The sequence below is a fragment of the Microcaecilia unicolor genome, chromosome 1 (genome assembly GCF_901765095.1).
Source record: "Microcaecilia unicolor chromosome 1, aMicUni1.1, whole genome shotgun sequence".
Taxonomy (NCBI): Eukaryota; Metazoa; Chordata; class Amphibia; order Gymnophiona; family Siphonopidae; genus Microcaecilia; species Microcaecilia unicolor.
Window position 1 is genome coordinate 664,911,356 of NC_044031.1, and position 25,593 is coordinate 664,936,948.

The 25,593-nt window shown below is 43.7% G+C and overlaps 1 protein-coding gene across 1 annotated transcript in view; it reads right to left on the reverse strand.

The window, feature by feature from the left end:
* Window positions 1-25,593, reverse strand: part of CCDC33 (coiled-coil domain containing 33) — a 642,117-nt gene that overhangs the window by 364,688 nt on the left and 251,836 nt on the right. The window contains exon 7 of the mRNA XM_030187021.1: window positions 3,074-3,172. Coding sequence (XP_030042881.1) covers window positions 3,074-3,172 — 99 coding nt within the window. The remainder of the gene's footprint in view (window positions 1-3,073; window positions 3,173-25,593) is intronic.

A 25,593-nucleotide genomic window follows, 5' to 3' on the forward strand; every position in this document is an offset into this window, starting at 1 on the left:
TTTGAAAATGAGCTTCATAGTGTATCTGGATTTTCAGAAGGTGTTTGACAAAGTACCTCATGAAAGACTCCAGAGGAAATTGACGAGTCATGGGATAGGAGGTAGTGCTCTATTGTAGATTAAAAACTGGTAAAAAAAAATAGAAAACAGAGAGTAGGGTTAAATGGTAAGTATTCTCAATGGAGAAGGGTAGTTAGTGAGGTTCCCCAGGGCTCTGTGCTGGGACCGCTTCTTTTTAACATATTTATAAATGACCTAGAGATGGGAGTAACTAGTGAGGTAATTAAATTTGCTGTTGATACAAAGTTATTCAAAGTCGTTAAATCGCGGGAGGATTGTGATAAATTACAAGCGGACCTTACGAGACTGAGCGTCTAAATGGCAGATGACGTTTAATGTGAGCAAGTGCAAAGTGATGCATGTGGGAAAAAGGAACCCAAATTATTTCATACAAGGTTCCACGTTAGGAGTCACGGACCAAGAAAGGGATCTAGGTGTCTTCATTGATGATACGCTGAAACCTTCTGCTCAGTGTGCTGCTGCGGCTAAGAAAACAAATAGAATGTTAGGTATTATTAGGAAAGAAATGGAAAACAAAAATGAGGATGTTATAATGCCTTTGTATCACTCCATGGTGCGACCGCACCTCGAATATTGTGTTCAATTCTGGTTGCCGCGTCTCAAAAAAGATATAGTGGAATTAGAAAAGGTGCAGAGAAGGGCGACGAAAATGATAAGGGGGATGGGACAACTTCCCTATTAGGAAAAGCTAAAGCGGCTAGGGCTCTTCAGCTTGGAAAAACGGTGGCTGAGGGGAGATGTGATAGAGGTCTATAAAATAATGAGTGGAGTTGAATGGGTAGATGTGAAGCATCTGTTTGTGCTTTCCAAAAATACTAGGACTGGGGGGCATGCGATGATGCTACAATGTAGTAAATTTAAAACGAATCAGAGAAAATCTTTCTTCACTCAACGTGTAATTAAACTCTGGAATTCGTTGCCAGAGAATGTGGTAAAGGCGGTTAGCTTAGCGGAGTTTAAAAAAGGTTTGGGTGACTTCCTAAAGGAACAGTCCATAGACTGTTATTAAATGGACTTGGGGAAAATCCACTATTTCTGGGATATGCAGTATGAAATGTTTTGTACATTTTTGGGATCTTGCCGGATGTTTGTAACCTGGATTGGCCACTGTTAGAAACAGGATGCTGGGCTCGATGGACCTTTGGTCTTTCCCAGTATGGCAATACTTATGTACTTATGTACTTAATTAAAGGTTTTTCTTCTATTACCCAGTCATCCTGTTGTTCCTGAAGGTTTCCTGCTGGTCTCACTACTCCTCTGTTTCGCTTCAAAAGCTTTCCCAAATGAGCTCTGTCGATGATATCACTCATGTTGTGAGGACTTGCTATCCTGTTTGTACTTGGAGAAAGTAGCAAAAACACTTCAACATGCCCACTATGTCCAATTAGCAGAAAAGTCTGGAGTCCCTGCTCCTAATCTGACCTGCCTTTAATGCCATCATGGAGGTTGGGCCTGCCTGCCATTCATTGATCAGGAAGTGACTTCTCTATTACTTTTGCAGGGAAGAACAAATAACCCTGCACCCACGGGTGAGGCATCTTCCAGTGACCTTCAGAGGAGTCTGTTGAGAGAATAGAGGCTGAAGGAGCTCTAGAGACTCAGGCATAGCCTGGGAAGCAACCTTCCTGATGCATTTTTAAGTCATACAAAGCAAGGAGTGCTGTTATCCCCAAGCAGGCTACCACTGAAGTAGAAGGGTTGGGCAAGAGTAAACACGAAAGAGTCTCAGAGGAGCCTATAGGCGCAGCCAGACATGGTTTTCCTCAGTGAGGTAAATGGAACTATCAAGGTTTATCCTATCTGTACTTCTGAGATGCCTAGAGTTGAGGTGACAGGGAACAGTGACCTTGCTGCATCCTAAACATCTAGTCCAGAAGTCTTTTGAGATTCTTGCTGTCTTTGAATTTTTCCTTTTTACTGTTTTGGAGATGAGCTGGAAGAGTTTTCTTTCATATATATAAAATATTTCTGAGCGGGAATCATTGATAGGGGCAATTCTATAAATGGGCACCTCCATTTAAGTTAAGTGCCCCGAGGACAGGGCAATACTGAGTTATGCTGGTATTCTATAATGGAATCTGGGTGACCAGATTCTGTTCTAGAAAACAAGCATAACCCGGTATTGACACACCTAATATTTATGAACCTGCAGTTACACCAAACAGTGAGCATGTGAATGCCGCAGGAATGCATGTAACTTACAGTATTCTTGAAGTTATGCACATTCCTGGGAGCCTTACCCATGTTCTGCCCATGTGTATGCCCTTTTACCTTTGAAAGCTCTGTAAGTTAGGCACACTGTTATAGAGTAGCACTTAGGCACCCTGCTGGCATTTTCATGCCTTAATGTATACTTATGTGCATTAAGTGTTAGTATTCTAGATGTTTACGCACATAAGGGGCACATAAATGCTCACACCTAGGTTATATAATGCCTGTTTGTTCAGAGAGTTGGGAGGTGATATTTTATTTTCTTTACAACTCTCTTGCAGAAACAGAAGGAATCTGAGCAGCCCAGTCTGGGACCCATAAGAAAAAGGAGAAATGCAGAGGAATAGTTTCATGTCTCAAGACTTGAACAAATGATCTGGGACTTACAGGGAAAACTCCTTTTAATTTTCTTATTACCATTACCTTATCTTGGACTGTTGAGGATCCCTAATAAAGCTGTTGTATCATACAGTCCTTTTGGTGTCCATTTGTTTTTTGATCTATGGGATGACAGTGAAGAATTGCATCTTATGGTCCGAGAAGACAGAGAGACTATGGAAAAACTGTGGGCTGCTGCATTTAAAAGCTTTTGTTTTTAATAGAGCTGTAGAAATATCTGGTGGCTTGGCACTGAGTACAGTCATGGAATTTACTTGTGTACTAATCTAGGCAGTCATCATCCTATCCTTGTACTATATAATGCCAAAAGTCATTCATCACCCATGAAATAAGATGAACAAATGGGCACCCAGTACTCCTGTCAATCCCCTGAGAAATTTACCTCCATGGCCGCATACATAAATCCGCTTGGACGAGGGATGTGGCTGCCTTTGCGAATTATTGTGGCATACAGTCGTACCTCTGGAGAGTTTTTGAATGGCTGTAGGGGAAAGGAAAGAGTGGTTAGTCAGAGAAGGGACATAAATCAAGAGACTAAGTAAACAATATGGATTGGCTGACTGAAGGGGAACAGAGCTGCCATAACTAACAATAAAACAGCACCAATAATTAAAGCTCAGCAGTTCCCAGGAGAATCTTCAAAAGAAAATGCATTTAATATTTAAACACCTCTGATCATGGGCCATAAAGGCTGTGGAAACCCCTTGCTAATGTTAACACTGCAGCTCTGCCAATGTATTATCTTATGCAAAAATATTCAACGTCTTTATATTTTTACAGCTTTATAAAACACAAATTCTTTTAAAAACATTTCATAGTATGCAATGGGCAATCATATTGTCATTAAACATAAACATCAAAAATACATCAGCAAAAAAATAGGTAAAATAAAGAACAGTTCTATAGAAGTAGCATATACTAAATAGTATCCAGGTTTAGGGCCACAAGAATAAAAACTCCTGCTTACAGAAATGTTCAGTCTTTTTTTTTTTTCAAAATAGTTTATTAAATTTTTTTTAAAGAACAAAGAAGGGGATACAGAAAATTAACATAGGTGAAAAAAGGGGAAGGAGTATTGATACAGTGTGCATAAACATATAAAGAAAAGATATTCAATGAAATTAAAACTTCTTGAAAGTAAAGTGGACCGTGCAGTCATTTAAAGAGATTGTAAGTATTGTTCCAATGGCTCCCAAATTGTCCTTTTAGAAAGAATTGCATACTGCTTCTCAGCCAAAGAGAATTCCAATTTTTGGTACTGTAAGACAGAAGTCCACCAAAAGTGTAAATTAAGCAAATGCGCTGATTTCCAGTTGAGTAGAATGTGCTTTTGAGCTAGTGTAAGTAATATATCCAGCAATTTTGATTGAGAAGTTGTGAGATTAATCTGCTAGCGCACGACTTTTAGATTATTATCGAAGAAGATATCACACAGTCTAGTGTTAGGATTTTCTGAATTGTGAGCCAGATCGATTGCCAAAAGTTATTTATGAGTTCACATTCAAATAACATGTGTAGTAAAGTTCCTGTTTTTTGAGAGCAGTGCCAACACTTGTCGGAGGGAAGAAGGTGAGCTCTTGCTAATTTGCGAGGCGTCCAGTTAATCCTGTGATATAAAAAGAACATAGATTGAAGAACTGAAGCCGAAGACAGATGTTTCATGACCTTCAACCAAAAATGTGTCCATTGAGTTGTATCGAGAGATTGTCCAGTATCTGTTTGCCAGATTTCCTGTAGCACTACATTATAGTTGAAGGTTGACTTAGCAAACATTTTGTAGATTTTTGATGCGGCATGACTTTCTATAAGTAGAGATTGAGCAGTGTCGAACAGAGAGGGTTGTCGAGAGGACAGTTGTTTAAATCCAAGGGAAGCAGTAATACAGTGAGTCAACTGTAGCCATATGAAGTATGCAGTAGTAGGCAAAGCAAATGTTTCAATCAGCTCAGCAAAGGATCGAAGAGACTTATCTTCGAGAATTATATCTGAGAGAGTCCATAGTCCCTTATCAATCCATTCTTTCCAGAAGAAAGGAAGTTTGTTGATTCTAACAAGTAGATTATACCATAATGATATATGGAGAGATGTTGAAAAAGGCACAGTAAGTAGCTTATCAAATTCAAGGAGTGATTTAACAGTAGCAAAAAAATACAGGATCAGTCATCTGAGAAGGTAAAGAAGAAGAGGACAATAACAATGAAAGAGAAAATGGATGTACCATAATTTCTTCAAATAATAACCAGGTTGGTTTATAATCAGTTTTCTGAAAGAACCAGTTACAACCTTGATGTGAGATAAAGGATTTATGATAGTTAAGAAAGTCTGGGAAAAGCAAGCCTCCAGAGTCTTTAGTTCCTTTGAGCTTCTTAATAGCAATTCTGGGAGATTTATTTTTCTACAAAAAAGCGTTCAATAATTTGTCTAATTGAGAATAAAAAGGAGACGGGAAGATTATGGGGAGCATACTCAGTATGTAGTTAATTTTAGGAGAAAACATCATTTTGATGGTTTCCAAACGACCCCACCAGGTTAGTGAGAACGGATGCCAGGAGTGAAATAGCAACTTGAGAAAATTTTAAATTGATTCAGCGTTAAATTGAATTGTATCATTGAGAGAGGGATAAAAGTCTATTCCTAAATACTTAAGTTTTGGGTTAGCTCAGACCAGACCATGAGAGTTTGCAATATCAGAATAAGCATAAGGGAAAGGGAAATGGGACTTGATATACTGCCTTTCTGTGGGTTTTTTTGCAACTACATTCCAGAGCCGGTGGTGGGAGGCAGGGATAGTGCTGGGCAGACTTATACAGTCTGTGCCAGAGCTGGTGGTGGGAGGCGGGACTGGCAGTTGGGAGGCGGGGATAGTGCTGGGCAGGCTTATAGGGTCTGTGCCAGAGCTGGTGGTTGGGAGGCGGGGATAGGGCTGGCCAGACTTATACGGTCTGTGCACTGAAGAGGACAGTACAAATAAAAAAGTAGCACATATGAATTTATCTTCTTGGGCAGACTGGATGGACCGTGCAGGTCTTTTTCTGCCGTCATCTACTATGTTTACTATGTTTACATTCAAAACGATTTACATATATGCATATTTTCAAAGCACTTTGGGAGGCTAAGTTCCATAGGTTTCTATGGAACTTTGGGAGGCTAAGTGCTTTGAAAATGAGCCCGCTGTATATTCAGGTACTTATTTGTACCAGGGGCAATGGAGGGTTAAGTGACTTGCCCAGAGTCATAAGAGTTTAGTGGGAGGAGTTCTGTTTTTTGTTGATTTATTTTGTAACCTGAAAAACATGAAAAAGTATTAATGATTAAACAGTTCCGGAATTGATTTCCTATGGGTCAGAGAGGTATAATAAGACATCATTTGCTGAACACTTGAGCTCAAGTCCTTTATATGAAATGCCTTTAATAGAGTTACAATCCCTTATTGCTATTAGGAGAGGTTCTAGTGCTATATTAAAGAGATAAGGCGAGAGGGGACAACCCTTGTAAGCTCTTTGAGCAGGGACTGTCTTTCTTCTATGTTTGTGCAGCGCTGCGTATGCCTTGTAGCGCTATAGAAATGCTAAATAGTAGTAGTAGTAGTAGTAACCCTGCCTAGTACCACGTTTAAGTGAAATGGTATTAGACAATGAGTTATTTACGATAATTCTAGATATAGGATTAGTATATAAAGTTTTAATTTTATTCTGAAATTCTAGAGGACAGCCAAACCAGGCTAAAGTAATAAGCAAATAATTCCATTCCACTCTATCAAACGCTTTCTCTGTGTCCAAGGATAAGGCCACTAAAGGTTCTTTTAAGGTATTTGCTAAATGAGAAATGTGAAGAAACAAGCGTGAGTTATCACTGATAATCCTGTTTGGCATAAAACCAACTTGGCTGGGGTGAATTATTTTTGAGATGAATTGTTTGATTCTATTAGCTAATACTTTAGCATAAATGTTGTAGTCAATATTTAGCAAGGAAATAGGGCGATAATTTGAGACTAACATAGGGTCTTTATTAGGTTTTGGGATTACAGTAATAACCGCTTCTGAAAATAAACTGCGGGATACATTTTCTGGAGTTAACAAGTTAAATAGTGAGAGAAGAATATGCACTTGATTGATTTTGAAAAGTTTATAAAACTCTGTTGGGATTCCATCTGGTCCTGGTGTTTTCTTTGGGGTGGGGGGGGGGGGGAGTCTTTGATTGCTTGGTACAATTCTTTCTCTGAAATTTGTTTTTTTTTTGTAAAGAAATTCTATATCCTTTTCTGACCATTTTGGACTTTTAATTGAGGAAAGAAATTTGTTTATATTACCATGAGTGTTTATAGACTCAGATTTATATAGGTTTGAATAAAAGTCCAGGAAAGCTTTAGAGATATCCTCTCTCGACGAGCTAACTGTATGCTTAGACAATTTAATAGCAGTAATTTGAGTTTTAAGCCTTTTTCATTTTAGATAGTTTGCCAATATGTGCTGCTTTTGTCTTTTTCAGCATAATATTTAGAATGCATATCAAAGATCTCTTGACCTGCCTTAAGGCTAAGTAGCTTATTTAGTTTATATTTTAATTTGTAGAGGGAGTTGAGCAGAGGAGTATATCCTGACTTTATATAATCATCTTCTAAAGATTTAATTTGTGTTTCCAATTCTGAAATCTGTTTTTTTTTTCCATCTTTGCCTTGTGAGATGCCAAAGAGATAAATTCACCTCTAAGAGAGGCTTTGAAGGCTTCCCAGATCTTTATAGAGTCTATTGAAGTGGGAGTGATGAGTTGAAAGAATTGTTTAATTAAGGATTTAATTTTTATAAGGGCTTCTTCTTCATGCAGAAGACTTAAAGGTAATCTCCATAAAGGTGACTTAATACGAGAGTTGGATGTCCAGTTTAGTGACAAACATACTGGCGCGTGAGCAGAAACAACTATGGGTGAGATAGAGGAGGAGATAATTGACTCAGCTAGTGAGTTGGAGATTAAAAAATAGTCTATCCTAGAAAAACTTTTGTGTGGAGCAGAAAAAAAGGTGAACTCCTTAGAAGTAGGGTTACATAACCTCCAAGGGTCAACAAGATGCAATTGATCTATATACGAATGCAGGGTGATAGTAGACTTGGAAGGTGTCAGCTTCAACAATGAGTATCTGTCAAGATGATTGTCTAAGGGCATATTAAAATCTCCAGCAAGAATAATGGGTATAGGGTCCTGAGACTGTATGATTTGAAATACGCTAGAAAAAAATCTGGGGAGTCAACATTAGGAGCATATAAATTGACTAGCAATATTACATTATTATTGATAGCAACCTTAACAATTATCCATCTACCATCAGGATCTATATGCTGGTCTAGTATAGCTGAGTTGCAGTTTTTACTAAATAGGATGGAAACGCCTCTTTTCCTGCCTTGAGCACGGGAATCTACTGAGGAAGAGACCCAATTACACTGTTTTATGAATTGCACAGTATTTGGATAGTGAGTCTTTTGTAAAAAAAAATAATCTGTGGGTTTAATTTTTTAAGATATATAAGAACCTTTTTCCTTTTAATAGGGTGCCTTAAGCCATTTAAGTTCCATGACACTATGTTAATAGGTGGATCAGTGAATTTTTGTGACATTATATTTGAAAGAGAAATATGAAACGGGAATTGTGAGTCCACTAAATTGAAGGGGGTTAGGGATATAAATACAATATAATATGCACACCACAGTAAGAGAAAGAAAGAATGGCATAGCTAACTGTGCAATTAGTTCAGCCAAGAAGATGAAGTGTAGATGAAAGACTGAGAGTAAGGATGAGAGTACACTTAGAGAAGTCCCTGTATAAACAATAACAAGAAGGAAAATATGAAGATTACCTGTTCATATATCAAAATATTAAAACAATATTTTACAATCATCGTAATAATAATTATGTTTTAAGGAAAAGACATGAAGTAAATTAAATATTTGTAAACAGGAACAGTTAGGTTTGCATTACACTTTAAGAAAACCCTTGATGTCTGAAACGTACATAAAAAAAAAAAAAACATGGCGTTATACAGTTTAATTATATCAAAGCCAGACAACAAGTTATAATACTATACGTTAGTAATTTAGTGGAACCGCATTCCAATTTCAGCAGAGCATGTGAAGAAAAAATATTAAGCATAGGAAAACTTCTGAGAATACAGAAAGAAAAATACTACAATATTAATCAGATTAGATCATGTTATAACAGCCATATACCAAAAAGGGTTAATTTTAATAGATAACAGTATACATGCTATAAGCCTGATAGATCACTATACATAGAAAACGAAAATGATTACGTGTCCATTCCAGTAGATTGGAGTTGATCTAAGAAGTTTTGAAGCTGCTCTGGAGAATCAAAATATTTTGTGGAGTTATGCAGGGTCACAGTCATGCGGGCAGGATACTAAAGGCCGTATCTGGCGCCTAAGGATTTGAGACGGGCTCTCATTTCCAGAAAGGCCTTCCTTTTCCTGGCTGTAGTTTTAGCCAGATCCACAACAATCAAAAAATGCTGTCCATCAAATTTGAGATTACTAGAATTTCTAGCAGCGGTTAAGATTTGTAGTGCCTGAGAAAAGCGTAACAACTTTGCCATTATAGGATGTGGGTGTTGGGCTCCTTGTTTGAGTTGCGATGGGGATCTATGCGCCCTCTCAAATTGCAGCTGAGGGTCCGACGATAAATGAAGAACTTGAGGAAGCCAGGTACTTAGAAATTTGACCATGTCTGATCCTTCTGCTCCTTCTTTTAAGCTGATGATTCTTATGTTATACCTACGATTTCTATTTGAAAGGTCTTCAAGCTCCATCTCCAGTTTACAGATGCAGAGATCTGTTTTGTCTTGAATCTGTGCCATATTGAACACAGATTGATCAGCACGTGTCTCCAGAGTTTCAATTCTAAGCTGAAAAGTCAAAAGGGAAGAAGTTAAAGCTTGTAACTTGGTTTTCAAATCAAAAGTGGTTTGATAATGTTTGGTTGTTAATTCTTTTAGCACACGAATCTCTTCCATCAGTATTTCCGTAGTAGAAATTGGAAGTTTCATTCAATCGGCTTTTTCTGCCATCGGTGGGTTAGTTTTCGATCTCTTGGATCCCGACTGCAGCATATTTAAAGAGACCGTTTTATTGTTGTTGATTTAGAAAGAGACATTGCACTCACTAAATGAAGAACCGGTAATTTGAAAATGAAAAGATTCTATTTTAAGTATACTTATAACGTTTTTCTAGCAGAAAAATACAGGGAGGGAAGTTTCTAAGTGACTGCTCTCATCAGAAGCTCCACAGTGCTCCAGAAATGTTCAGTCTTTTATTATTTGAAGATGAACTATATTGGTTTTACCAGAATAGGAATGCCGTGGACCCTTATTTTGCTGCTATCACTGTGATGTTTTCTTTAGACTTTACTAGACAACCTGTGGAATTTTGACAGCTGGTTATTTTTCTTTTTTCTTTATCTTTCTTTTTATTAGTATTTCATTTAAGTAGTTTAATGAAATACAACATGAACAATAATACAAAATAAACACAAAGATCATATCTTATTCCCCTATCCAACTACAAACTGCACATCTTATTACAATAAAATCTAATCATCACTACTCATTGTGATCCAAGGACACTTCAATAATAACTTATTGCAGTTTTCCACTGATATAATTTGGCAAACAGGAGTCAGCAAGAGGGGCTTTAACTGACCCAATTTCCAGGGTTTTGGATGGAACAGGGCAGATGTTGTCCAAGAACTGTCTGCCTGATGAATTCAGTATCTGACTGAAATAGCCAATTATGAGAAAAAGCATAGTTTAGTTTTGTTTATTAACAGATTTCTATGGCCACCTTTCAAAATAACAACAAAGCGGTGAAGATGTTAAATGAACTAAATTAAATATAGGGTTATTGTCTTTTTACCTATCCAGTGAACAAATCATATTGCACAAGGTCTTTTACACAATCTGCTCAACCACCCTTGATGTTGCAGTTCAGCCATGTTTGTACTTTGGATATATCAAGATGATGATGATGAGAGATTCCTGGTGCCAAACAATGTCATAAAACATATATGCATTTCTTTGTAAAAATCCAGGAGATAAACATTTAGTAACAGACTAATAACAAATCACAAATCCCTTCCCCAAAATGAAATGTATAATTTAATCAGTTCAAGGTTCTTCATGTCTATTTGTCTTGCATATGTTCAAATTCCCAACAGTGAGAATCTGAAAATACTGGGAGTGGTTGCCAGGTTATTTTTTAAATTACGACAAAATTGTTCAGTTTGCAATTTGCTGGAAATCAAGGCACTTCAAATTCATGTCTCTAATCATGCACCTTGATTACTGTAACGCTCTGTTTAAGGGACTCTGCTCATGAGAAATTCAATGTTTACAATTGATGCAAAATATTGCTATCAAATTAATTGAAGATGCAAAGAAGTTTGATCATGCAAAAACCCTTTAAAAAGCTGAACAATGAAAACCTCTGGGTTTTGCAGCCCAAATGCATGACCCTGCATTTTTTTGGATTAAATCTTGACCATCTGACATGCTTTGCTAGGTCCTTCCTCATGTTATCCATACCATGAGGGGTGTCTACCCTATTGCAGATTTTGGTATTAACCACAAGGAGGCAACCCCTACCAGACAGCCCTTCAGCAATCTTGCTTACAAAAATGTTAAAAATAATCAACCTAAGAACCAAACTTTGCAGCATGCCATTGGTACCATCCTTTTCCTCAGAGTGAGCTCCATTTACCACTACCCTCTGTCGCCTTCCACTCAACCAGTTCTTAACCCAGCCAGTCAGTTTAGCGCCCATACCAAGGGTATTCATTAATTTGTCATCTATGCAGAAACATGTCAAAGACTTTGCTAAAATCTAAATACACCACATCTCCCTCATCCAACTCTATGGTCACACAGTCAAAGAAATTAATCAGATTTGTCTGACAAGACCTGCCTCTAGTGAAACCATGTTGCCTCCAGACCTGTAATCCATTGGATTCCAAAAATTGTACTATTCTTTGTTTTAAAAGTGTTTCCATTAATTTACTTACCACAGACCTCAGACTTACCGGACTGTAGTTCCTAACTTCTTCCTTACTTCCGCTTTTGTGGACAGGAACCACATCTCCCTTTCTCCAGTCCTCCAGGACCACTCCCAACTAGAGAAGCATTGAAAAGGTCAGCCAGTGGAGCCACCAGACCTTCCCTAATTTCCTTCAGAACCCACAAATGTATGCCATCCAGCCTCATTGCTTTGTCTACTTTTATTTTAGCCAGCTCCTCACGAGCACAGTCATCTGAAAATCATTCAGGAACTACCATACCTCCATTCCTACTTGTTTGTCTTTTGTAGTCCAGCTCCTGGCTCTTCAGCTGTGAACAGCCTGAAATCTAGCGATATGATTGGTTTAGATAAGCCTGCTAAATATATGGTCCTAAACTTAAAAGGATAACTTATCTATTTAGATAAAGACAGCCATTTGTGCAGTCCTATAGAACGGATACAGTTACCCTGATAACTTCTGGCTCTGCTTCTCCTATTCTATAACATAGTAGCATAGTAAATGACAGTAGATAAAGACCTGTATGGTCCATCCAGTCTGCCCAACAAGATAAATTCATTTTACATGGTATGTGATACTTTATAAGTATACCCAAGTTTGATTTATCTTTGCCTTTCTCAGGGCACGGATCATAGAAGTCTGCCCAGTACTGTTCTTGTACTAAGTTCTGAAGCTAATGTTGAAGCTCCTTAAAATTTACACTCCAGCCCATCCCTATCAATTCAGTCACAATCAGGGCGTAGACCATAGAAGTCTGACCAGCTCCCATTTTGTTTCCCAATTACCGGCGTCGCCACCCAATCTCCGCTAAGATTCAGCGAAACCATTCCTTCTAAACAGGATTCCTTTGTGTTTATCCCATGCATGTTTGAATTCCATTACTGTTTTCATCTCCTCCACCTCCCACGGGAGGGCATTCCAAGTGTCAGTTGTTGTCAGACATAGGACAGGAAGGAGGTGCTGTCAGAGGCTCTGAGGAAAGGGAGCCAGGCCTGGTCCCTTCCCCAGCTAGGCGGAGGGGTCCTGGGGAGAGAGGCCCAGGAAACTCCCAGGCTATGGGGCCTACAAGGCCGAAGGATCTGAAGGCCCGGTGGAGTAGCTCTCAGCCAGCCCCTCCTCCAGCACGAAGGGAGCGTAGTCCCCTGGACCGTAAAGCTTCCAGGGCCAGGGAGGATTGTGGATCTGGCGCCTCCTCCATGACCCAGCGGCGTCCAGGTAAGGAGCCTGAAGATCATGGGGGAGGAAGGAGGAAGGTTGAGGCCCTAAAGGTGCAGACCCAGAAGGAGCAAGGACAAGAAGGAATGGAGGTGGGGCAGGAGGCCCAGTTGGGATTTGAGGAAGCCGGCAGTGAAGAAGAGTGGTCAGAAGAAGGGGAGGAGGCCGGTGAGTGGGAGAAGATGGACCCAGGACAGTGTGCCAGAGAAACGGTGGAGCGGGTGAGGCACATCAAGTCTCTGGAGAAGGAAATAGAGGAGCTGGGGAAACGGTTGAAAATGACTAAAGCCATGAGTAGGCTTGCCCCAGCAGAGCATGGTCAAAAGTATAAGACGGAAGAAAAGCGCTTAACAAAGTTGCTGAAACAGAAGGAAAAAAGAATTGCTTGTTTTAAAACAGGCTCTGCAAATCCCTTGAGGGAGGTTTATGAGAATCAAGAGAGGATGCAGGCTGGTACATCTAAAACTATGAGCCAGGAGGTTTTCTCCCCAGCACAGGAATCTACCAGTTTAAGCTCAGGAACATTGTTTCACAAAAGGCAGTTGGTAACAGAGATTGTACAAAGTCCAAACAGTCAAAGTACATTGCAAACTATGAAAGCCCTGATGAGCCCAAGGGAAGAGGGAGTACTCAGGTTGGATACGGTTCCAGGAGAAGGGGGAGGGGCGGATTGTTTGGCCTCAGGTATTCCGGTAGAACAGAAAGGAAAAGACACAAAGTTACAACACTGTCATATTATTGAAACGGATGGAGACAGGCTTTTCACCCAGGACAATTGTTCAGTACCCACTAGTGGGGAAGAAGAACAGGGTGTGGAAAAAAGTATTGAACTTACCGGTATGGAGAGATTGCAAGAGAAGCAAAAGCCAGCAGGCTTCCAACTGCAGGAGCACTCCAAAGGTGCTCTGATTGAGGCAGCAGTTTCTGGTAATCAACTATCATCAGCTGTGCAGCTTGGCTCAGAGCAGGTCTGCCCGCGAGGTCAGGACGGACAGGAGGAAGAATCAGGAGAGGTCTCTGTTCAATCTGCAGTCAAGGTTGCAGGGGACCTGCTAGGGTATGGTTCCCAGGACATGGAGAATCAGCAGGAGAAAGAGGAGCGGGAACAGGAGCTGCATGGAATGGAGCAGGACATTGGACCAATTGCTCAGTCCAGAGTAGGCTCTGAAAGTGCACTAATTGCTAAAGCTCCTGATGTCCCAGTTGAAGGTCTGGGTTTGAACTGGTTGAGGGGGGGCTGTGTGCGAGGGGAGGGTGGGGGGCGGGGGGAGGGTCTTGGTCAAGAGAGGGGTATGCTTTCTTGTCGGCAGGTGGGGGAGGGGGATGTGGGGAGCCGGGATTCGGAGGAAGGGAAGAAGGGTATGGGAGAAGTGAGGGGGCGGGGGAGGGGCAGGGTGCTCTTTCCTTTGCGGCGGTGGTGAGGGGTGAGGGGGGAGGGGAGATGGGGGGGCGGCCAGTGCCTGTGGAGGGATCAAGGGGGAAAGGGGGGGAAGGGAGAGGGGCGGGGCAAATCCCCAAACGAAGGAATGTTGTGCAGATTAGATGGGTGGGGGAGGGGGCTATGCCTTCTCGGGAGATGGTTTTGAGGATGGTCATGGGTCTAGGGTTTGTGCTGGAGGACTTCTATGCCTGTATTCACCCAGTTAATTTGCCTGAGTACGATGTTAGTTTTCTAACGCAGAGGGGTATGGAAATCTTTTGGGAAAGGTATGAGGAGGTGAAAGGAAGGGGAGATTGGAGCAATTATGTGGTTATTCCTATTAGTAGACCTGACTTGGTGCAAGTCACTGTATTGGTACGAAACGAGTCCATTTCAGGGGCAGACCTGGCCTACTGGTTACAGAGGCATGCGGATTTGAGAACCCCGTTATCCAAACTCCCGGATCCAAGTAGGGTGTGGGCAGGGGGGTGGGGGGCTTGGGTTAAGCTAAGACAGGAAGGGCAAGTGGTCAAGCACATTCCTTCTGCGGCTTTTATTGGCCGGGACAGGATTCTCTGTTTTTACAAGGGACAGCCACGGCAGTGTTTCCGTTGCGGATCCTTTCGCCATTATAGTATGTCTTGCCCAGTACAACAGTGTGTAAAGTGCGGGAGTAAGGAGCACTATACAGAAAATTGTTCCTCTATCCGTTGCAATTTGTGCGGGGGTCTGGGGCATGCCTTTAGAGACTGCCCGAGGGCGCGTCATAATAGGAGGGATGAGGGCAGGGGGAATATGATTCGGGGAGAGGGGCAGGATCTAGGTCAGGGTTCTGGGGGTCTGGGGGTTGGGAGGGCTTGGGAGGAAGGGGGAGGAGAGGGAGGTTTGGGGGTACAGGGGAGGGGTGGTTTGCAGGGGGAAGAGGAGGGTTTACGGTTAGAGGAGGGCGGGGGTCTAGAGAATAGAGGGGGACAGGAGGGGGAGGGAAAGGGAGAGTGGGTTCAAGTGTCAAAATTAAAGAAACGGAAGGTTTCAAAGGGTAAGGGTTTGACATTACAGGGGTCGCCTGGGGTGGGGCAGGGGGGTAATCGATTTCAGATTTTGGAAGAAGAGGATGGGGGGGCAGAGATACAGGGGGAGGGGGATGATGGGGAGAAGGGACCTCAGGAAGAGGGAGGAGGGGAGAGGAGTCGGGGAAAGGATAAGGGGGAAAGGAGTCAAGGTAGGAAGGGAAGGGGTACCCATGACGAGGAGGGGGGGATGGAAGTGGAAGATGCTGGGGTTGGGGAGGAGGAGGGGGTTCCGGTAGGGAAGGGTGGGGGGGGGGAAGAGGAGGATGGGGCAGGGGGTGGTTAGCCAGGAGCAGGCTCAAGGGGACGGTAGTGTAGAGGTAGGAAAGGAGGGGGAGGGGGTGCAGAGGGGAGAGGTTCAAGAGGGGAAGGTTGCAGGGAGGGATTCCGTAGGGTTTAAAAAGAAGAAAGGGAGGAAGAAAGGAATGAGGGAGGGGGGAGGGGAAGGTGGGGATCAGGATACAAGGATAAGGGACTGGGCGGCAGAGATAGGGGATAATGGAGAGGAGGATTACATTCTGGGTAGCAGGTTGCCACAGAGAGTAGATAGTATGCAAAGGAAGGAGGAGAGTGAGGAGTTGCATGAGTCCTAATGGGGGGTATGGCAGGGCTTCTTCTGACGTTCGCCACCCTAAATGTGGCGAGTGTGGCTTCCCAGAGAGCTCAGTGTTTGGCCTATGAGTGCTTTTCTCAGGTTAAGGCCGATTGTTTTCTGATTCAGGAAACGCGTTTGCAGAACCTGGAGCAGCTGAGAAGGGCGCGCAGGGATTGGAGATGGGGACCCTCGGTGTGGGGGCTGGCAGGGGAAAGATATGGGGGAGTGGGGATTTTATTTAAGTCACATAAGGTGGAAATTCAGCGTGTGATGGAACTCGGGGTGGGGAGGTGTTTAGTGGTAGACGTATTATGGCAGGGTATGGCGTTGCGAATTATTAATCTTTATGGGCCACAGACTAGGAAGGAGCGCAGTTTGTTATTAGGGAAGATCAGGCCTTACTTGTTTACTGCACGCCAGGTAATTTGGGGGGGAGATTTCAATTTAATTCTTAGGAAACAGGATAGTGGGGGTACTAAGGTACAGGTGACATATGATGGGGTGCGCTTGCTCGGGATCATGAAAGAGGGGGGGTTGATAGATGTTCACATAGAACATTTCCCAGATGAGGATGGATTCACGTTTAGCAGGGGGAGATGTAGGAGCCGTATTGATCGGTTTTTGGTTCGAAGAGGGGTATGCCAGCGGGGGCCTCGCCTGCTGGACGTGGATTTTTCCGACCATAAACTGCTTCTTGTGGAAGTAGGGGGGTCGGCGGCTCATAGGATAGGTAGGGGGTTGTGGAGGATGAATTTAAGATGGGTCCAGGATGAGGAGGCTCAAAAGAAATATTTGAATTTTTTAGAAGACCAGTTATCCTTACGGGGGATCTTTCCCTCCAGAGGAGAATGGTGGGAGGTGGTGAAAAAACGGACGCGTTTCCTTTTCATGGGACAGGCACGGAGGAGGGGAAGGGAAAGGACACGTTTGGGGATGGCCTTGAAGCAAAGGAAGGATTATTTGATTTCCAAGGGAGGGAGGAAAGAGGATATCCAAGAATTACAGTGTCTGTTAGAGAAGACTCAATACGATCGGTATTCCTCTTTAGTTTATGAGAGGGACTTTGGTAAATTGATTAGCCCAGATCCCTTCGTTTGTTGTAGGGAAAGAAGAGAGCATAGGGTGGTGGAGGGTTTTAGGGATACTAGGGGGGTGATGCAGGATTCCAAAAAGGGAATATTGAAGGTGGTGGAAGAGCACTTCAGGGGTTTTTTTTCGGATCAGCACTTGGATGGGGGGAGGATGGATCAGTATGTGGAAGGGACTCCGGGGGTGGGGAATTGGGGGTCTCATCTCCAGGCCCTTTCGTGCCCCTGGACACTGCAGGAGGTTGAGGAGGCTATAGGGGCCCTGAGAAAGAGGACATCTCCGGGGCCGGACGGGCTGCCGGCAGAATTCTATCATACGTTTCGCAGGCGCCTGGCTCCGATTCTATTGGATCTCTGGGAAGAGGCACGTCAGAGGGGGTCTCTTCCAAAATCCTTGTTGGAGTCTGCATTGATTTTGTTAAGTAAGGGCAAAGATCCGCAGCTGTTAACTAACTGGAGGCCTATTGCGCTACTAAACTGTGATCGTAAGATCTTTGCGCAGATGCTCTTCAAGCGTATGCGGCAATTCTCGGGGGACTTGTTGGCAGCCTCACAGGCTTGTGGGGTGCCGGGTAGAGGGGTTCTGGAGGCTGCGGCATGGGTGAGGGAAGGTTTAGAGCGGAGTCGGGAGGAGGGGTCAGGGTGGCTGATGGTGGCGCTTGACCAAGAGAAAGCCTTTGACAGGGTCCAATGGGAATTTCTCTGGCGGGTTTTAGAGTATTACGGGTTCCCTAGGGATTGGGTGGCACAATTACGATTGTTATATTCTCATGCACATGCATTTCCATTGATCAATGGGTGGAAAGGGGGGGAATTTGAGCTGACGGCAGGGGTTCGGCAAGGGTGCCCTTTAAGCCCTTTGCTGTATGCATTTTCTATAGACCCTTTTATTAGGCGTCTGGAGCAGGGTGGGGTGGGAGGATTGAGGGGGGTGGAGGTAAGCACGGGAGAACAGTTGCGGGTGGTGGCATACGCAGACGATATTACTGTGTGGGTGGCGAACAAAGCAGAAGGGGATAAACTTTTGGAGTTCATCCACGATTTCGCAGGGGCTACAGGGTCACGGGTGAATATCCACAAATGCAACAGTTTGTGGTTGGGGCCAGGAGGGGAGCAGTTTGAATTAGGAGGGGGTTTCCCGGGGGTGGTGGATAGAATGAGGGTTTTGGGGATTTACTTTGAGATAGGAGATTATGCTAAATTCAACTGGGACAGTTGTCTTCAGGAAGCAAAGGGGCGGGTGGACAGGTGGAAGAGGTGGAAAATGTCCATGGAAGATCGGGTGAAACTCATCAAGACCCATTTGGCGCCCCTCTTTTTGTTCATCAGCTACATTTGTTTGGTACCTGAAAAGTGCTATGCCTCGTTGTATAGCATTTTCTTCCAGCTGCTGTGGGGCAATCGGTTGAATCCAGTTAAACGAAACACCACATATCTATCTAGGAAGGAGGGGGGGGGGTAGGGATGATCAATCCGGTTTTGTTTTTTAGTTCTTTGTTTGTGCACTTTAATCTAGGGAGAGCGGTGGGTCAGGCTCCTCCAGGGTGGGCGAGTAGTGTGCTGGGGTGGTGGGAGAGGGTTTGGGTGGGGTGGAGGAGAGGGGAGAGGGTAGGGGTATTGCGGAAAGGGGCTCCGGAAAGGGTAGGGTACTATAAAACTTTAGTAAAATTAGTACGGGTCTGGGGGATTCTAGTGGGGGAGATTAGGGATGGGAAGAGAGGAATCTGGGTGGAGAGAGTGCGCTCCCAGATGTTCTCTTCCCCTCTGGTACTTAGGGATGCTCCTAGGGAAGTGCTGAGGCAGGGGCTACGGAATATCAATTCGGAGAGGATTCCGGCTAAATATCGGGACATTGCCTGGCTGTCCCTACACGGCAAATTATATGTCAGAGAGAATCTGAGAGATAGGAAGATCCAGGACAGGAACTGTCCAAGGGGGGAATGTGTGGGGAAGTTAGAAACCATGGACCACTTTTTGAAGGACTGTCCCTTTTCCCGGGGGGTGGGTGACAGGGTTTCTGCTCTCCTCCAGATCCCCACGTTCCGTTCCTATACGTATGCGGACTGGGTGTATGGATATCGATTCAAGAGAGGTCAGCTGGATCCGGGGACAGGGTTCTTGATTTCGCTCATTCTCCGGTTCTGTCTTTGGATGGCTCGTTGTCGGGTATCCTTGCACCAAGAAGATAGATCCATTGAACAGGTCAGTTGGGATGTGGTGCGGGCGGTACAGCAAGTGGCGCAATGGGAAAGAGTGGAGAGGGATTCACCGATGGTGTCCTTGTGGTGGAAGCATGTGAGGTTAAAGGCCTTATGATTATAGTTACTGTGATGTTGTGTTGGTTTTAATTGTAGGGGGGGAATAAGGGGGGGAAAGGGAGGGGGAGGGGTGTATATACGTATAGGGGAAGAAGGGATTGTTTTGGTGATAGAATGGTTTGTGTTAGGCATGTGAATAGTGGTATTTATATGATTTCTGTATTTTTGTTATTCGTTGCTGTAAATAAAGAAATCTCCATATATCCACCACCCTCTCCGTGAAAAAATATTTCCTGACATTAGTCCTGAGTCTGCCCCCCTTCAACCTCAATTCATGTCCTCTAGTTCTACCACCTTCCCATCTCTGGAAAAGGTTCATTTGCAGATTAATATTTGAACGTCTCTATCATGTCACCCCTGTTTCTCCTTTCCTCTAAGGTATACATGTTCAGGTCAGCAAGTCTCTCTTCGTACAGTTAGCAACGCAAATCCCATAACATTTTTGTAGCTTTTCTTTGCACCGCTTCCAGCCTTTTTACATCTTTAGCAAGATATGGCCTCCAAAACTGAACACAATACTCCAAGTGGGGACTCACCAACGACTTGAAGAGGGGCATCAACACCTCTACAATAGGAAACTGTTGACTAGAGAATGAAATAACTGGCCAAAACATATGTGTCAGCTGGCATAGAATTGTTAAATTGTATCTCAACGGTCAAATCTGACGGTAATTTTATATTAAATCTGGTGTCCATTACAGGGGTAATTGTATACTTTTATGTGCCAGATACTCAAAGTAATGATTAGAATACCAACATTTATGTGCGTATGTGTGCGAGTAAGTGTAAGAATACCGAAAACCTGCCTAAGTGTTATTCAGTAATTACTCATATATCTTACATAGAGTGTATTTCACAGGTAGATGCTTACAGGGGCAGAGTTTGGGTGGAGCATTGGCAGGACTTCCACTTATGCATATTACTTACAGAATACTGCATTGCACTCACATCTCTGGCATTCAGGCATGAGCATTTACACTAGCTCTGTTGATGGCATTAAGTGTTCATCCCTAGGCATATATATAACCAATAATACTGGTATTCTATAAAGCAGATGTCTAATTTCCTTTATAGAATAGATGCCACATAGGTACACTATTATAGAATTGCTTTAATTCTGTTTAAAAACTAGTGTCCATTAATGATCTATGAGTTTCCTTGATATAGCACTGGGCCATATGTCTTGAAACTCAAACAATTAATGGACGGTGGCGAAACAGGGGGTTTTCAAGCCTGTGAATTTTAATAATATTTTCATGAAGTGTATTTCTCTTGTTTGGCCAGCAGGTGGTGTTTGTTCTATGTTTTAAGGCTTTACTCATACTCATACTACCCCTCTCCTCAAGACCCTTCACTGGCTTCCTATCCGTTATCGCATCCTGTTCAAACTTCTTCTACTAACCTATAAATGTATTCACTGTGCTGCTCCCCAGTATCTCTCCACACTCGTCCTTCCCTACACCCCTTCCCGTGCACTCCGCTCCATGGATAAATCCTTCTTATCTGTTCCCTTCTCCACTACTGCCAACTCCAGACTTCGCGCCTTCTGTCTCGCTGCACCCTACGCCTGGAATAAACTTCCTGAGCCCCTACGTCTTGCCCCATCCTTGGCCACCTTTAAATCTAGACTGAAAGCCCACCTCTTTAACATTGCTTTTGACTCGTAACCACTTGTAACCACTCGCCTCCTCCTACCCTCCTCTCTTCCTTCCCGTTCACATTAATTGATTTGATTTGCTTACTTTATTTATTTTTTGTCTATTAGATTGTAAGCTCTTTGAGCAGGGACTGTCTTTCTTCTATGTTTGTGCAGCGCTGCGTATGCCTTGTAGCGCTATAGAAATGCTAAATAGTAGTAGTAGTAGTAGTAGTAGTTGTTGCAGAGAAGACCGTTTCTTTTTAGCTTTGGCCCTGTGGAAAAAGTATCCTACCCTGCTATTGGCTAGATTCTTTCAAAAGTTAATGCTCTAGGCTCCGATTGGTCCTGAAAATCCAGCCAGGAGGTACTAGATTTTCCCCATTCTCAGCTAGGGAGTGCAGAGGGTAAACATCTCTGCCTTGAGACCCTGTTCAAGACCTATGAGCAGTTATTTTCCTGAAACTCCCCAGGTGCTACCCACGTAGTAACAAAGTGTTTAGATAGCTTTAAAATTGATCCTTATTCAGTTACCTGTTATTGCTTGTTGTTTTTCCATCTGTTTTATATCGTTCACTGTTCTATTTTTCTGATAATAAACCCATTAGTTTATTAGCTCTGTTGTCCTGGACTAAGAATCCTGGTGATTTGTGTTTTGGGTCTGTGGGTGCTTTCTAGGAACTGCCTTTGAGAAAATTTGCTGCCTCAATAAGATTCCCAAGAAAGACTAGGTGCGCTATTTGGAAGGAAAGCTCACTGGTAAAGCATTTGAGGCATTCCAAGGACTGTCCATGGAGACGTGCTCCCAGTTTGAGGAGGTGCGCAAAGATTTGTTGACCCATTATGCCATTACCCCTCAGACCTACAGACTAAAGTTCTGGACTTTACAAAAGAGGGCGGATGATACTCACAGCAAGTTTGTGATCCAGTTAAGATACCAGTACCAGTGGTGGTGAGGTTAAACCCCTGGAGGGCTGCCAAACCCTGATGGTCCTGGAGCAGTTTCTTCAGCGTTGTTGTCCAGAGGTAAGGGACATGTTCAAGATCACCAGCCCCATACTCCAGAGAAGGCAGCTGAACTGGCTGACTTCTTTGTGGCTAACCATCCCTGGCTGATGAACAGAAGCCATCTGGATCCGCAGCAGCTGAGATCTAAGGGCGCTCTAAGCCATATATTACTGCAAACTCAGAGGCAATCAGCAAACCCTTCAGTATTTCCCCCGAACCTAAGACTTTAGGCATGAATGTCCTTGTTACCAGTGTGGGCATATAGGACATTTCAAAGCAGATTGCCCAGATAACCCCAAGCCTGCACTGAAGAGCATTCCAGGTCCTGCACTGAAGCTGGTGGCTTTCGTGGGTAGCTCCAGTCCCACGAAGGATCCCTACACAGTTGCCACTGCACAAACATTACTGGCCATTCATCAAGTAAGGAAGCAGATGGGTTTCCACAACACTATAGCACCCAAATAACTGTGAATCATACCCAGGTGGCTGGGCTTGTGGACACTGGCTCTAGCATGACTTTATTATGACCAGAGCTAGTGCCAGAAGATGCTATTCTTCCAGGGCACATTGCAGAGGTGGTCTTAGCCAATGGATCCAGAGAGACTGTACCCATTGCTCGAGTATTCCTGGATTGGGGTACCAAGCCTAGATACAGAGAAATAGGAATGATGAAAAACATGCCGGTACCGATGCTGTGTGGGACTGACATGGGTCCAATGAACATTACTCTTGATAGCAGAGTCATCATTAGAGAGTTGCAAAGGGACAGAAATATTACTCATTCCCTAACATCCCTGCTGGAATCTTACCCATCCCCGCAAGAATTTAAACCATCCCCACCTATCTCCGCAAGAATTTAACCTGTCTCCACCCAGTCCCACAAGAATTTAATGGTACATAAAAAAATTCCAGTTGGCTTTCTCTGTCTATCTCGGGGTTTGAGCTACAGCACTGCAGGCAAGGAAGGAAAGGAAGTTGGAACACTCTGGTGCGCACATGTAAGACTTTTCTCCGATTCACTGGCACTGGGTGCTGACAGGTCGCCACATGCACGCGCCAGTAGGTCAGGTGACATCTGATGCTCATGCCTGTGTCAGAGGTGAGGTCTGCACATCTGCCCAGGGGCAGAGAGGATTAATAGTAACATAGTGACGGCAGATAAAGACCTGAACGGTCCATCCAGTCTGCTCAATAGTCATTATCAATTCATGATTAAATCAACAATGAACGTGATATTATATACTTGACTATGGACTTTCTTTAGCATTTCTGGGACATAGACCATAGAAGTCCACCTGGTCCTATCCTTATGTTTCAACTGCTGGAGTTGCTGTCAAAGCCCACTCCAGCCTATTTGTCTTCTCATTTGCGGGACACAGACCGTAAAAGTCTGCTCAGCACTGTCCTCATGTTCCAGCCACTGAAGTTGCTGTCTAAGCCCTTTCCAGCCCATCCTAAACCAGATTGCCATATATGAAACACAGACCATACAAGTCTGTCCGGTATTGGTCCTAGTTCATCACAGCCAAAGTTGCCATCTAAGTGTCACTTGACACATCCACACATATGCAGCCATTTAAGTTTAGGTTTTTATAACTTCCATTTTCTAATTAGAGATCTGTGTTCATCCCAAGCCTTTTTGAATTCCGTCACCATTTGTGACTCTCTATCACCTCTGCCTGTACCTGGATTACTCTCTTGACCTGCTGCCTACATACTGACTTTGCCTGTACCTGGACTACTCTCTTGCCAGCTGCCTGCCTACTGACTCTGCCTGTACCTGGCCTACTCTCTTGATCTGCTGCCTGCCTACTGACTTTGCCCGTACCTGGATTACTCTCTTGCCTGCTGCCTGTCTGGCCGTCACGTTCATCACCCCGCTTCCTGCTCCATCTCATAAGCCCTGCAGGCCGCCCGCACCTAGGGGCTCAACCTCTGGGGAACGGTGGTCAGCGCAGGTGAAACCCAGGGTTGTCCGGCCACCAAGCAGAACATGGTCCGAGTACCGGGCTCAGCAGTGCTCTACTTGGTACAAGAACTCACAAGTCTGACATTAAACCTCCTGTAATCCACACATTAGCGGGTTGTGCCATCATTCTTAGGAACAAGCACTACAGGAGAAGCCCAGGGACTATGGGATTTCTTTATGACACCTAGGGTTAGCATCTCATCAATCTGCTTCATTTACTTCTCCACCCCAGTGGTTTATGATTAGCCAAATGAGTAATTCAAGGTTTAGTAGAAAACACATCAGCATACGTTTGCAGTACTGCTTCTAGCTGCTGTTTCTGAGTACGGTTTAACTGTTGTCCCATTACAACTTGTTATGTAGATCCCTATGGTAATGTCTTTGCTTGGAGGTCAGGTATGGGTTCACTGTCCTGACGGTCTTCTGGTGGGCTACATACAGCTAACACCATAGTGTGTGATCTGCATAGGCCTTTAACATGTTTACATGAAAAGTACGCTGCTTTCTGTCTTGAGAGTCAATGGATATAACACAGTTTTCATGGATTCAGGGATGGTGAGCCCTTGGGCCGCAACCAGGACTGCAGCAGACAAGTCCTCTGGGCTGGCACAGGGCAGGAGTAACAAGATGCAACAAACAAGACAAGGACCAGATCCGGATGAGGTAAGGAAAGCAAGGCAAAGAGCTAGAACTGGAACCCAGGCAGAACAAGGCAAGACTCAGAACTGGATTAAAACTGAGTCCAGAACCCAGGCTGAACAAGGCAAGACACGGAACTAGGTTAAAACTAGGTCCAGAAAAGGCAAGGCAAGAACTGGATCTGGACAGGACTGAACAAGACAAAATAAGGCTAGGCATAACTGGACAAAGCAGTTAGGCAGGATAGAAGCTGAATCCAGATGAGGCAAGGAGAGCAAGACAACAAGGCTGGAACTGAATCCAGACAGGAACAAGGCAAGACACAAAAACAAGGCTAGAACTGAGTTCAGACAAGGCAAGGCTAGGCAGGGCAATAACTGGATCCAAACACGAGAAAGTGCAGAACAAGACAAAGAACAAGACAAAGCACAAGGCACGGCAGACAAAGCAGGGCTGGAGCAGGCAGAACAGGGCAGGACTGGAGCTAGACAACAAGAACAAACAGAAGTGAGATTAAAGACAATGCAGGAACAGATCTTGGCTGCAGCAGAAACCAGGAACGGAGCTTGGCTTTAGCAGGAACCAGGAACGGTGCTTGGCTGTGGCAGGAACTAGGAACAGAGCATGGCTGTAGCAGAAACCAGGAACAGGGTTTGGCTGTAGAAGGAGTCAAGAGCAGGGTTTGCCTAAAGCAGGAGCCAGGAACAGAGCTAGACTGTAGCAGAAGCCAAGAACAAGGTTTAACCGTAGCAAGAGCCAGGAGCAGGGTTAGACTGTTGCAAGAATCAAGAGCATGGATAGACTGTAGCAGGAGCCAGAAGCATGGTCAAACTGTAACAGAAACCAGGAGCATGGCTTGGCTATAGGAGCCTG